This window comes from Peromyscus californicus, unplaced genomic scaffold (assembly GCF_007827085.1).
Source record: "Peromyscus californicus insignis strain IS unplaced genomic scaffold, ASM782708v3 Scaffold_12__1_contigs__length_115047231, whole genome shotgun sequence".
NCBI lineage: Eukaryota > Metazoa > Chordata > Mammalia > Rodentia > Cricetidae > Peromyscus > Peromyscus californicus.
The window spans coordinates 64542971-64557537 of NW_026294413.1; the positions used below are offsets into that span (position 1 = coordinate 64542971).

At 40.2% G+C, this 14567-nt stretch overlaps 1 protein-coding gene across 1 annotated transcript in view; it reads left to right on the forward strand.

The window, feature by feature from the left end:
• The window catches only part of Setdb2 (SET domain bifurcated histone lysine methyltransferase 2), a 68031-nt gene that overhangs the window by 29272 nt on the left and 24192 nt on the right, over positions 1-14567 (forward strand). The window contains exons 12-14 of the mRNA XM_052733082.1: positions 2726-3066; positions 5974-6062; positions 8644-8726. Coding sequence (XP_052589042.1) covers positions 2726-3066; positions 5974-6062; positions 8644-8726 — 513 coding nt within the window. The remainder of the gene's footprint in view (positions 1-2725; positions 3067-5973; positions 6063-8643; positions 8727-14567) is intronic.

Consider the following 14567-nt stretch of genomic DNA (forward strand, 5'->3'; position numbering starts at 1 on the left):
CTGCTTTCCCTCTACATCAGCATACTTGAATAGTCACAACAGAGATCATAGAATTAGAAATCCTTGCTGACTAGTCCTACATTTATAGGAGCTTTGTAGACTTCTGGTCTGCTTTCAGCAATGACCTACTACATGGCAGAAGGGGTAGAGTGGATGGCTCTGACTGCATGGTCCATAGGTATTGTCTGTGACTTTGGAAGCACTAGCCAAAGCAGCCACACTTCAAATCTTTCTTTTGGAACTCTTAAAGATACATTACTCTAGAAGTTCTGCCAACATCACTGTGTAGGATCCTTAGTGTAATGCTAGCAAGGCTACAAAATCTTCCTCCACAGAGTACCGTCTTTCAGAGGATATCCTCTACATGATAAATGTTACAACTTGGGCAGACCTGGGTCTGGGAACTTTTGTATTTTGATGGATCCCTTAGTAGAGAGATATGGATGACAGATGCCCTGTTATGGAGCACAGACCTGCCACTGCTGCCTCTTCTCCCATTTCATACCCTTAATCTGCAACCCTAACTCCTCACCTAGTATTAGAAGATAGATTGGTGGAGGTATTCTTGTTCCTTACTGGGAAATTCTATTAAGAAAGAGCATTTTATATAATAGTTATTTTACCCTTTAATACACATCAGCCATAATGAGTACGGTTGCTTTGGCTCTTTGTCTATTTTCATCAGTTGATAAGTATATGTAGCAGGCAGAGTCCAAATAATGACACTATATAGCTAGTAGAATCTATCAGAAATCTTTGACTAAAATACAAGTACTGTAGGATCAGCATCTACATGATAATGATTAAACCATGAGCCTTTATTTTTTAGTAAGTAGAATTTCTTTCTAAAAATATTTTTAATTAATAGTTACATGTATTTATGAGTATGGTATGGCATTCAGTATACAGTGTGTAATGATCATTTACTTCAGGGATTTGTCATTTCCTCATGTTGGGAACATTTAAAATTGTCCTTATTGGAAATAGACCATTAATTATTGGCAACCACTGCTCTTACTGTGCCGTCTGGGATGTGAGAATTACACCTCCTGTCCTACTGTACCCCTGCACTTATTAGCCACCTCACTCTGCCCCTCTTCCTCAGATCCTTCCCAGGCTCCAGTAACCACTATTCTGCTCCTGACTTCTTTGAGATTAATTTTATTTTCCTTTAATACTTTCAAAGATTTTTGCCCCCCCCTTTTAAAAAATATTTACCCATTTATTTGAGGGAAAGGAATGTTTATGTACACATGCCATGGCATGCCAAGGTCAAGAGGACAGTTTTTGGGAATCTGTTCTTTCCTTTCACCACATGGGGTGCCAGGGATTGAACTCAGGACTTCAGACTTGGCAGCAAGTACTTTTACCCACTGTACCATATCGGCAGCCTAAGATCAACTTTTTTTTTTTTTTCTTTTTTTTTTTTTTTTTTTTTTAAAGATTTATTTATTTATTATGAGTACAGTGTTCTGTTTGCATGTATCCTGCAGGCCAGAAGAGGGAGCCAGATCTCATTACAGATGGTTGTGAGCCACCTTGTGGGTGCTGGGAATTGAACTCAGGACCTCTGGAAGAACAGCCAGTGTTCTTAACCTCTGAGCCATCTCTCCAGGCCCCAAGATCAACTTTTTAACTAAAGTATAATTTTAGGGGAGGGCACTGAATTATATGGGCATGAGTGGGTGTAGCTAGAGTTTTCCTGCCTGGCCCACAGTCAGGATAAATCTCTCTCACCTGCCAGTCCCACAGCCGCTCAGACTCGACCAAGTAAACACAGAGACTTATATTGGTTACAAACTGTGTGGCCATGGCAGGCTTCTTGCTAACTGTTCTTACAGCTTAAATTAATCCATTTCTATAAATCTATACCTTGCCTCGTGGCTTACCGGCATCTTCACATGCTGTTTGTCATCGTGGCGGCTGGCAGTGTCTCTCTGACTCAGCCTTCCACTTCCCAGCTTTATTCTCCTCCTTGTCCTGCCTACACTTCCTGCCTAGCCAATGGCCAATCAGTGTTTTATTTATTGACTAATCAGCAACACATTTGCCATACAGAACATCCCACAGCAAGTGGGTTGGTTTTTTTTTTTTTTTAAGTACATGAATTTAGTTATTCTATCTGACATGTATGCATACTTTTTATGTTCACAAAGGGTTAGTTCCATTATGTTTACAAAAACTAAGTATATCACTTTTATTGGTTTATAAAAGTACAATTTTTGACTGGTCATTTAAAAAAGGCACCAAACATCAGTATGTGCAAGGCCCTGGAAACACAGTTGTTTTTGCTGGAGTTTGAAAAAAAGAACTCCTGGCAGAGTTGTCTTAGAACTATGGTATGTTAAAGGCCTAGCCACTCTCTGTTACATGAGTCTAGAATATACTTAAATGCAGATTCCAGAGTCGATGAAAGGAAAGCCACATTTTTTGGATTTGATATTAAATACATTGATGAGGAACCAACAGGTAGATTCATTAAAAGCTATGATGCCACAGAAAGAAAACATGCTTTAGAAGCTGGGCACACCTGTGTGTTTCTGTATTCTCTGTATGAGTCAGGAAGGTCTTTTTAGTCCTTGACACTCAGTGTTTTCATTTATAAAGGTCAAGTAATACTGCCTACCTTAATGCATGATAAGGATTAGTACTAATTAAAGCAACTGTCATCTAACTTAATTACAAGTATATGGCCTGACAATTTCTTCTTAACAATGTCTACTAGAGGACTTAAGTTCAAACCAAGTTGGACATTCTGAAGACAGACAGCTGATTGAATCAGATGTGATAGAAGTAACTAAAAGTCAAGAAGACACTTCACCAGAGGGCAGGTGTAAGCGCATAGCCACATCGAATAATGAGAATACTAAAAAGGTGCTTGAAGTTCCAGTAAAAACATCCCAAGAAGGAGAACCGGCAGACTCACAGAGTCAGCAGGTCTTCTGTGATGAGGAGTTGCCAAGTGAAAGGACGAAGACCCCGTCCCCTTCTCTAGTGAGGCTCAGTAAAGAGAATGGGTTTCTACTGGATGCTTCCAAAGAAGGAAATGTGGGCCGCTTCCTTAATGTGAGTATCAGTGTGGAGATGCCTGTTTCTAAGCACTCCTTTCCTTAGAGTTTATCAGGAAGACAGGATTAATAAATTCTGAAGGCAGACTAAGGCAGTCCTCTGTGTACCTCTGCATGCTACTTCTTGATGCTTAATTCCTACTGCTAATATGGGAGTGACTAGGGTTTTTTGAGGCTCATACTAATTAATATAAATTGCTTGAAAGTGCTTACCATACAGTAAACATTTACATTAGAAAACTTAAGAGATGGCTGGGCATGGTGGCTCATGCCTGTAATCCCAGTACTTCTCAGGCTGAGGCAGGAGGATTTCCTGTGTTTTAGACCAGCCTGGGTACAATGTGAGAACCTGTCTTCAAAACACAAAACAAAACATAAAGCCAAGGAAAAGTAAATTCATCAATCAGTTTTCAGGGCTGGGAAGATGGCTCAGTCAGTAAAGTGCTTGCCAAGCCTGAGGACTTGAGTTTGGATCCCAGCACCCACATAAAAAGCTGGTGTGGCCATGTGCATGCCTATAACCCCAGCACTCTTGGGGGTGGAGACAGAGGCTTGCTAGGTCCAGTTTCAGTGAGAGATGCTCTCTCAAGGGATTATGGTGGAACATGATAGAGCTGCATACCCAACATCCTCTGGCTTCCTCATACATACACAGATGTGTGCCTGTGTACACACATGCACACAATACCACACATAGTATATCATATACAGAGAGATACACACAAAACAGGCATCATGGCATGCACTTGTAATCCTAGCACTGGGGAGAAGACAGGAAGATGCTGGGGCTTACTGGCTGATCTAGCCAATCATCAAGCTCCAAGTTCAATGAGACCTTTTCTCAAAAAATAGGTTACAAAAATTGGTATATGTATGAAAAAGGTGAAGAGCAATCAAGACATCTGACATTTGACTTTCAGCTTCCATAGACAGGTGCACATATACATGCATGTTTTCACATACATGTGTGCACAAAATACACAGTTTTCAAATTCAATTGTCCAAGTTGCACAAAAAAAATTGAATAGGAAATAATCATCATTCAAACTTAGTAATGGACATATTCAATGATATTGGAGAGACTTGGTATCTTTATGAGTCTTGTGATGGTAATAGATGTCAATATTGAGAAGACAGTGGACATCTAAGAAGTGCTGGAATGGTGGTATTGAGAGTACTGTCATGTTACAAGCCTTGGAAAGAGGTTACATGCCTATGTTGAGAAAAATTGACTGCTTACACATGTCTCCTCTTCAAAGAAGGTGCTGGTTTGGATTAGGATATAATATTATATTGTGTATACTCTTCATGTTAAAACTCTGTAAATATTTGTTTATTTTCAAGGCCTTTTCCATGTATGTATGTATGTATGTATTTTGGTTTTTCAGGACAGGGTTTCTTTTCTGTGTAGTTCTGGCTGTCCTGGAACTTTGTAGACCAGTCTGGCCTCAAACTCAAGAGATTTGCCTGCCTCTGCTTCCCAGTGCTGGGATTAAAGAAAGATGTGTGTCGGCACTGTCCAGCTAAGGCCTTCTCTTGAAAAGTATTATGCTGCCAATTTCCCTGACCCTATTCTGTGACTCTTTGTTTATTCTGCCCCCACCCCATCCCCGACTCTGCAAATGCAAGTAAACGCATATGTGGCATTCTTTCTTGTATAGCTTATTTACTTTGTGAGTGTGTAAGTGCATGGCGTGGCCTACATGCACATGTGTGCCTGTGTGTTTGGGAGTCAGAGGTCAATCCTAAGTTGTTCCTTTAGTGCCATTCACCTTAGTTTTTTAAAACAAGTTTACTCATTGGCCTGCAACTCACCAATCAGGCTTGGCTGTCTGGCAGCAAGCCCCAGGGATCCTCTTCTCTCTACCTTCCCAGTCCTGATATCACAACCATGTGCCGCCACACCTGGCTTTTTCACCTGGGGTCTAGGGATTGAGCTCAGGTCTACTTGCTTGCATAGCAAGTACATAACTGATTGAGTGCTTGCTCGCGCCCTCTCTCTCTCTCTCTCTCTCTCTCTCTCTCTCTCTCTCTCTCTCTCTCTCTCTTTCTTTTTTTTTCCCCCAAGACAGTATTTCTCTGTATAGTTCTGGCTGTTCTGGTACTTGCTTTGTAGACCAGGCTGGTCTCAAACTCAGAGAAATCTGCCTTCCTCTGCCTCCCAAGTGCTGAGATTAAAAGCATGCATCACCACCGCTCAGCTTGAGCTATTTCTTATATTCACTCTTTGAGTTAACAATACTATCTTGAAGATCATTATGTATCAGTGCAGAGGAGCTCCTGATACTTTCCTTTTTTACATTTAGTTATTTATTTTGTATGTGGGATGGGTATACATACATGTCACATCCATGTGTGGAGGTTAGGGAACAACTTGAAAAGTTGGTACTCCCCTTTTTACCATGTAAGTTCCAGGAATCAAACTCAAGTTGTCAAGCTTGTTGGCAAATGCCTTTACCTACTGAGCCATCTTACTGGCCCTGATTCTTCTTGTTAGCATGTTTCTCCTTTTATGCTGCATGGAATTCCATTGTGTCATTCTTAACTAGCTCTCTATGGATAAGTATTATTTCCAACTGTTTCCTGTTTTAAAACTGTTTATTAACAATCTTACACATTGATACCTATACAGATGGCTCTGTACAATATTTTTAATAATAGTGTTGTTGAGTCAAAAGATAAATGCATTTATAATATTAAGTACTGACAAACAATCCCCATTTAAGGGGTTCTATTTTATATTTCAGCAGGATACCTGAATGGCTTTACTGACTGGGTTCAAAATGAGAAAGATGAAATCAGTGAGATGTGTAGGAAACAATGATATTCACATACTTTAAATAACAAGGTTCTAAATTTTATGCTGTGTGTAACCTTTATGTTTAATTCTTTTTTTTTTAAACAGCATAGTTGTTCCCCAAATCTCTGTGTACAGAACGTTTTTGTAGAAACACATGACAGGAATTTCCCACTGGTCGCCTTCTTCACCAACAGGTTTGCACTTGTTTTGCTTATACAATTTAATGCTGCAGCTATGACTTTTAAAATAGTAAATATGAAAAAAGTATGAAAAGATGAAACATAGCCCCAAATATCAAGGTATCCTAAAAGAGTCAGTTATCCGAAACTGTTAACTAGTCAGTAAAAATTTAAACCATTGGAATTTCTATTCTTATTCTCATTTAGAATTAATTTCTTAAGGGGCTGAGGACATCAGATTACATAGTTCAGTTCAGAGGAACGTGAGGAAGAGTGTTGTATCATTTTTGTTTTGATCAAAAGAGTTCCCATTTTTATTGTGCATATTCATAATATAGTATTAAAACAAACTTCCAATAAACATTTTCTTTTACAACACTTAATAACATTGTATGTGTTGGAGAAAGCCTTCAGTAATTTTGCAGAAGAGATTCATTTAGCTTTCAGTTGTTTTTGTGACAGGGTCTTGCCATTTACCCTTTGCTGACCTAGGACTCAGTACATAGCCCAGGTTGGCCGTGAACTCTTTTTGTTGTTGTTGTTGTTTTGTTTTGTGTTGTTTTGAGACAGTGATTCTTTGTGTAATTTGCTGGAACTCAGATCTGCCTACCTCTACCTCTTGAGTGCTGGGATTGAAGGCCTCACCTAGACCTTTACTTTTCTTTTTTTTTTAAGATAATTTTTTAATCTACTTCAAATGTACTCCCAGTTCCACAAAAAGATTTAATAATCTTTAGAATTGTTTAAAAGTATCAGTAAGAAAATGTAAGAGAGTTTTAGTTATGAAGAAACAGGGTGTGGACATGAATTAGCATTTTAAAAGTAAAGTAGCTTATAGACTGGGGATACAGCCTGGCATTAGAACACCCAACATGCACAAAGCTATGGCTCTGACCACCGGCACAGGTAGAAAGAGTGGATGAGTGCTGCAGAGGTAAGGTGTAGTCAGTGCTGTGAGACAGCATGTTAGGGATCACTGTGGAGATAGATGTATGCATTATTTTAGGACAAATGACAGATGATTGACTTTGTTTTAGAACACTGGCCATCAAATACATATGACACCTACACTTGAATTTCTAGGAAAGGGCAAATGCCAACTCTCTTGAAAGGGTCAATGTTAGGAGATCCTAGTCCATCACATGATCACCATAGCCAGGTAGAAAGATCTGAGGGAACCAGAGGAACTGGCTGTGTACCTATACAGGGAACACTTCTTGGACAGCCTGTTGCCAGGTGATACAGACCCACAGGATTGTTTGCATATATCATGTTCACAGTTGCATCCATTGAAGGAAGGTAGACAGGTACTGAAGGACTCCAGGATGTAGATCCCTCCATTCAGACAGCAAGATTTATTTAGTAACTTGCTGCAGGTTCTTCCTGGTTCTGAATGTAGTCATCTCTGACTGCCAGGTCTTCCAGAGATGGAATAACAGCTCACAGCCCAACACAGCAATGAGTCCCGATTCAGAGGTGCTGGAAATGGCCACAAGCAAAACAATACTGAATGAGAAGTGCACTATCTTCCTGTAACTAGAGTTTTCCTGCCTGGCCCACAGTCAGGATAAATCTCTCTCACCTGCCAGTCCCACTGCCACTCAGACCCGACCAAGTAACCACAGAGACTTATATTGGTTACAAACTGGATGGCCGTGGCAGGCTTCTTGCTAACTGTTCTTACAGCTTAAATTAATCCATTTCTATAAATCTATACCTTGCCACGTGGCTCGTGGCTTACCGGCATCTTCACATGCTGTTTGTCATCATGGTGGCTGGCAGTGTCTCTCTGACTCAGCCTTCCACTTCCCAGCTTTATTCTCCTCCTTGTCCTGCCTACACTTCCTGCCTAGCCAATGGCCAATCAGTGTTTTATTTATTGACTAATTAGCAACACATTTGCCATACAAAACATCCCACAGCATCTTCAGTTCTTAAAAATGTAGGAGAAAAATACAAGAAGAAAAATATTGAGGAAAAAAAATAGCAAATGGCTTTAATTCACAAAATCATTGCCAAAACACCCAAAGGAAAACATTAATATCCTGAAGTAAAAATAGCAATTGAAAAAGAAAGCTATCTCACATACGAAATATGCCCATTTCCTGTATCTTTTTTTTTTTCTTCCTTTTTCTTTTTTCTTTTTGGTTTTCTCGAGACAGGGTTTCTCAGTGTAGTTTGGTGCATGTCCTGGACCTCACTCTGTAGACCAGGCTGACCTCGAACTCACAGAGCTCCACCTGGCTCTGCCTCCCAAGTGCTGGGATTAAAGGCGTGCGCCACCGCCGCCCGGCTTCCTGTATCTTTTTTAATGTCTGAATTATTTCGTTTGTTTGTGTGCCACAGCCTTCATGTTTGTAAAACACCATTCCTCATAGACAGACAGACTTTCTTACACAAGATTTTGGGAGAGTTGAAATAAAAGTCAAATGATTACTCCTAATAAAGGTTATCTTAAATGGTGGATGATGTAGAGAGAGAATAGATCAACTTTAGTATGGTTAATTTTGTCAATATGAAAATTGGCATATTCAAGGTTGATTCAGGTGGAATTATTTAGGATGATTTATGATTCTTTTTTATTTCTACTTTCTAGGTATGTGAAAGCAAGAACAGAACTAACATGGGATTATGGTTATGAAGCTGGGACCATGCCTGAAAAGGAAATCCTCTGCCAATGTGGGGTTACTAAGTGTCGGAAAAAAATAATATAACTGATGTCTATTCAGGAAATGATCTGGTCAAGCTGGAACTACATCAGTTGTCAATGAAATTTTGTTTAATCCTTCTGTTTCCCTTGGTCAGGGTATTCATGTTTTATGTCTGATTTTGTATAACTTAGGTCAGAAACAAAATTAGAACACTCTCATATGCATCAAGTATCACTTGTTATTATTGTTAATCAACTTTACATGAGTAGAATGTAAATAGTATATTTCATGTACATACCACTGTATAATTTGTATTTTATATATTAAGACAAAAATTATAATAGAATTTGTATGTTTCTAAATTGTTTTGTGATTATTATTTTTAATTTATGTTCCAAAGGACCAAATTTTACATCTTTAACCTACAAAGTTGGTGTTAAATTCCTGGCAATTCATTGACCATTATGAACTACAAATGAGGGGCAAGAATGTGTAGGCGAACTTTATGCACATTAATCGGAAGTACTCTTCTTTGTTGGGAATTGAACCCATGGCCTCCTGCATGCTAGGCAGTTACTCTACCACAAAGCTACATCTTCAGCCCTTTCAAGTTATTTATTACTTCATTGTCCCATTAACCACTCCAGTAGGAGGCCGTTCTGGACACACTTTTTGAAGATGAAACTTCATTTCCAGATTCTCAGTAGTGCCTTGGTGCACAAGACAAAAGCACAGAAACCTGGAAGAACATTAATACTTTTTTCTACACAGAGTAGAGCTACAAGTAAAGGGAATCTTGAAGTTGGTCAAAATTGTGTTATGTAGAATGAAAGGAATCTCATTAAATAGGGGCACAACAGTTTGAGCTGCAGGCAAGTGAGTCAAGATATTCACAGCAATGATGCAAGGGCTTTAGTAACTGTTAGTTACTGTGTGTATCGATTAGACAAACACATTAGGAACTAACACTGAGTTTCTAATGATACATCAGTGTTGCATGAAGTGAGGAGACTTGATTGTTATGGGAACTTGTTTGGTCCAAAGGGGACTTTTGTGAAACAGCCTCTGTGTCCTCAAGGTCTCCCTTTGGAGTCCATTTGACTTCCAGAAAAAGGTGTTTTATCAATGGCATCGTCTTGGAGAAAGTTCTCCAGAAAGCTTGATCTACATTACCTCATGTTGGGCCACTACCAACACTCTCCAGTTGATAGCCTAGACCTCCACTTTTCCATTTTTCCCCCAAAGTGGATGGAACAATAACTTGAAAACAAAACTGAGAAGTAAATGTGTTGAGACTCCATGCTTGGGATGTCTGTTTTAGACTTTTTGAGGTGTTTTGGCATGGTCTGGAATTCTTACCCACTTGACATTTGTAGTATTGCCGTTGCCCCACTGTGCTGTCTCTAGGAAAGGTTTGTTTTCACCCCTTCTGTCTAGTGCATGGTGAGTTTTCAGGCTGAAAACTTTGTCCTTCCATGTAAGAAAATCTTAAACAGTTTAAAGATTTCTCTTCTCTTTGGAATTAGTTACCTAAATATTAGAATTAAAAATTGGCTTTCTGGCCGGGCAGTGGTGGCGCACGCCTTTAATCCCAGCACTCAGGAGGCAGAGGCCGGCGGATCTCTGTGAGTTCGAGGTCAGCCTGGGCTACCAAGTGAGTTCCAGGAATAGGCACAAAGCTACACAGAGAAACCCTGTCTCGAAAAACAAAAAAAAAAAAAAAAAAAAAAAAAAAAATTGGCTTTCTGACTTTTTAATGTAATATTTTTACTAATTCTTTGAGAATTTCATACAATGTACTTTGGTCATATTTGTCTTATATCCATCCACTGTCTTCCTACTTCCTCCCAACTTCATGTTTTGTTTTTTGTATTTTTTTTTTTTTAAATAACCCACCAACTTCAATTTACGCTGACCACATGCTCCTGAGTATGTGGCCACCAGGTGCCATACCCTTAAAGAAAACTTACTCTCGGGGGCTGGAGAGATGGCTCAGCGGTTAAGAACACTGACTGCTCTTCCAGAGGTCCTGAGTTCAATTCCTAGCACCCAAATGGCAGCTCACAACTCTCTGTAACTCCAGGATCCAACACCCTCAAATACATACAGGCAAAATGCCAATAAAATAAAAAGAAAAGAAAACTTACTCTCCTTCCACCCAAAGCCATTAACTAGGATAATATGTCCTCAGGGTTGGGGCTCATGAGCTCCACCTCATGCTAGAAGGCTGACCAGTTTGATCTTTTGCAGGCAGCCACAGCTGCTATAGGTTCATGACAGTAGAGAACCTGTTATGTCCAGAAGACCATTTCCATTTAGTCCTTCCTGAATTCTAGCATTTGCATTCATTCTGCCCCTTCTTCTGTAACAATTCCTGAGCCAGCTTTCTGACTTTTTTTAATTATAACTGTAACACAAATTTAAAAGGTCTTATAATAAAAAACCCAGAGCCAGACACTGGGGTGAAAGCTGAAAGATCAGAGAAGCAGAACAGCCAACCACTAGCTTACCTCTACAAAATCCTCAGCCTCAAGAGAGCGAGTTCCTGTTTCCTCACACCTTATATACCTTTCTGTGTCCTGCCATATTACTTCCTGGGATTAAAGGCGTGTGTGCTTCCCAAGCAAAGGCATGAGATCTCAAGTGCTAGGATTAAAGGTGTGAGCCACCACTGCCTGGTTCTGTTTCTCTCATGTAGCCCAGTGTGACCTTGAACTCACAGATATCCAGATGGATCTCTGCCTCCTGAGTCACAGGATTAAAGGTATGTGCCACCACTGCCTGACCTCTATGTCTAATTTAGTGGTTGGCTCTGTCTTCTGATCCCTAGGTAAGCTTTACTGGGGTACACAATATATCACCACATATAACTTTGTTTTTTGAGATAATAATAAATTTACATCATTTTCCCCTTCCCTTTTTTCTCTCCAATACCTCCATGTACCCTGCCCCCTTGTTCTCTGTCAAATTCATGGGTTTTTTTTTCTTTAATTACGTGTGTGTATATTTATTTAGGAATATATATGAATATGTACATACTCCTAAATAAATAAATACATCCTGCTCAGTCTGTAGAATGTTACTTGTATGGACACGTTTTCAAGGTTGGTATTGGATAATCAGTTGATGCGGTTTTCCCTGGGGAAGACTGTTTCTTCTGCTTTCAGCATTCCTCAGTAACCTGTAGTTCTTTGTCTAGGGTTGAGGCCTTCTGAGCTTTTCCCTTTCCATGTTAGCATGTCTTTTGGTGTTGTCCTTGTTCAGCCGATGTTTAGGCAGTCATGTGGTGAGACTTCATGGCTGTAGCTTCCCTGTCATTTCTAGGAAATACTGTCTCAGAGCAGACTTCCTGTTCCTCTGGCTTTAATATTTCTGCCTCCTCTTCCACAATGATGCTTAGGTGGAGGAATTGTGTTGATGTATTTGTTGGGACTGGGCTCTACAACTGCATTGTGATCAGCTATCGTCTATAATGCTCTCCATCTGTTTTTGCAAAGAGAAGATTCCTGGATGAAGGGTAGAGCTATATTTATCTATGTGTATAAGGACAAATGTTTAGAATGTATTAGGGATTGTGCTAGTTTAGTAAAGTAGCAGCTGTAGGTTCTTCAAGATCCATGATTTCACTAGCCTTGGAAAATTGGCTAGATTTCCAGTACCAGGCATGATTTTCTTCTTGTTGAGCAGGTCTTAAGACCAATTACAGAGCTGTTAGTTACTGTGTATATCGATTAGACAAACACATTAGGAACTAACACCGAGTTTGCAATGATTCATTGGTGTTGCATTAAGGCAAGAAATAAAAGCACTCCCCCTTGGAGTCATTTTACCAAGAGTGAGTCCAGATTTGAATTCTCTACTTCATGTTCCCTGTGTCGCCCATCTTCTGTCTGTGGCATGAGTCTGAATCTGTCCCTGTGTGTAACTGTCCTGCGTATGTGTATGTCTGTTATGTGGATGTCCCTCAAAAGGGGCTTTGTTCTGTATTTATTGAACAGCATAGAAAGGATCATGTGGAGAAAAGAATAAAATACTTTTCAGAAATCTTGAAAAAGTTATTGGCTTTAACTGATCCCAGTTGACCCATAGTACAAGCAGTATTATAAATAGTTTATCAACTAATCTTCATAAATGGATGCTTTCAACCTTTAAGATAGCTGGTTGCTTCCCTCTTTCAGAAGCTTGCATAGAACCTTCTGGTACCATGAAAGTTAGTCTTTAGGGAGGAGATTCGAAAGTCAGATCTAAGTTGGGTCCCCTAGGCCCTATGTCTGAAGTAGATAGTGTCTTCAGCAATAGGGACTTAACGTCTCACCTCCGTGAGCAACCAAGGGCAGTAGCAATAGACAGTGTCTTTTGGGAGTCTCTTGGACAACTCTGGCCAACAAATCGAAAGAGGGCTTCCCATGCCTGGTGTTGGGGGTCTTGCTAGATAGTCTCTGGCACTTAGAGGGAGCACTGCCAGCCAAAATGGGAAATTTCGTTTAAACTTATATAAGTGATCACAGACTGATATGTATTATAGGTGTTTTAGCTAGATACTCGATGATTCTTGGGACTTTTTCAGACATCCTTACTATTATTTTAACATCTTCCTCTCCTTCCTATATTTATGCCCCCTACCCCACACACACTTTCTGAGTTCTTTTTATTTTTAGCTTTGCCTCCCTCCTCTGCTTTATAGGAAACCGATCTCCAAACTTTCTAAATTGCATTGTATTTTTCTAGTCTGTTAATTTTCATTTCTTTTGGTTTATGTGAGTATGGGCATTGTGTGTTCCACTTTATCAAGCTCCATCTGTCCCCTTGAGACCATCTGCATCGAACCTGGCTTGCCATTTCATCTCGACTGGGTGACCGGCAAGCCTAGCATTCTCTTGTCTCTGTCCCCTAAAGCCTTGAAATTACTGGTGCACACTCACCCTGACTTTCATGGAGTGCTAGGAGTGGAGACCTCAGGTCCTTGTGTTTCTACAGCTGGCACTCTAACCACTGATCCATCTTTCCAGCCCCTGCAAGTTTTCTTCCTAAGAGCTTTTTTTTCTTCTTCGAGAAGTCTTTGTTTGTTTGAGACAGAGTCTTACTATGTAGCCCTGGCTGCCTCAGATTCATAGAGGTTGGCCTGCCTCTGTCTCTTGGGTACTGGGGTTAAAGGTGTATGCCACCATGCCAAGGGAGAATCCTTTAAAGGATCCTGTTCTGGTCCATAGCTATAACAGTTATATGTCTTTTAAGATATTATGTATGAGCCAAAGAGATGGCCCAGCAGGTAAAGGCACATGCTGCCAAGCCCAACAGCCTGACTTCAGTCCCTAGGACTCACATAATAAGAGGGGATTACTATAACCTGAAGTGACTCTGACTGCCATGCATGTCATGGCACACATGTGCACACATTGAAAAGCACACTAATAAAAGTTTAAAACACTATTTAAATGTGTATGTGTGTGTACCTGCACATACAAACATTCATGTGGGTATTTTCCTTCAAGGCCTCTCTCTGTTCTCCCCCCACCCCCACCCCAATCTCGCTATAGTCTTTCTCTTTAAAGTTAGAGGCTTTCCTCAGAATTATAGATCTTGCTCATCTATTTTTTTTTTAGGTTTTTTTGTGACAGGGTTTCTCTGTGTAGCCCTAGCTGTCCTGGAACTTGCTCTGTAGCCCAGGCTGGCCTCGAACCGTGAGCGATCCACCTGCCTCTGTCTCCCAAGTGCTGGCATTAGAAGCATGTGCCACCACCACCCAGCTTGCTCATCTATTCTTACTGAAGAGTGTGAGAAAGGATTTTTCCAGAACCTTCCAGAAAGGAAGGCACTTTCCATCCTGTGCTGAACCTTACATTTTGCCCAGGCTGTCCAAGTTGCCTTG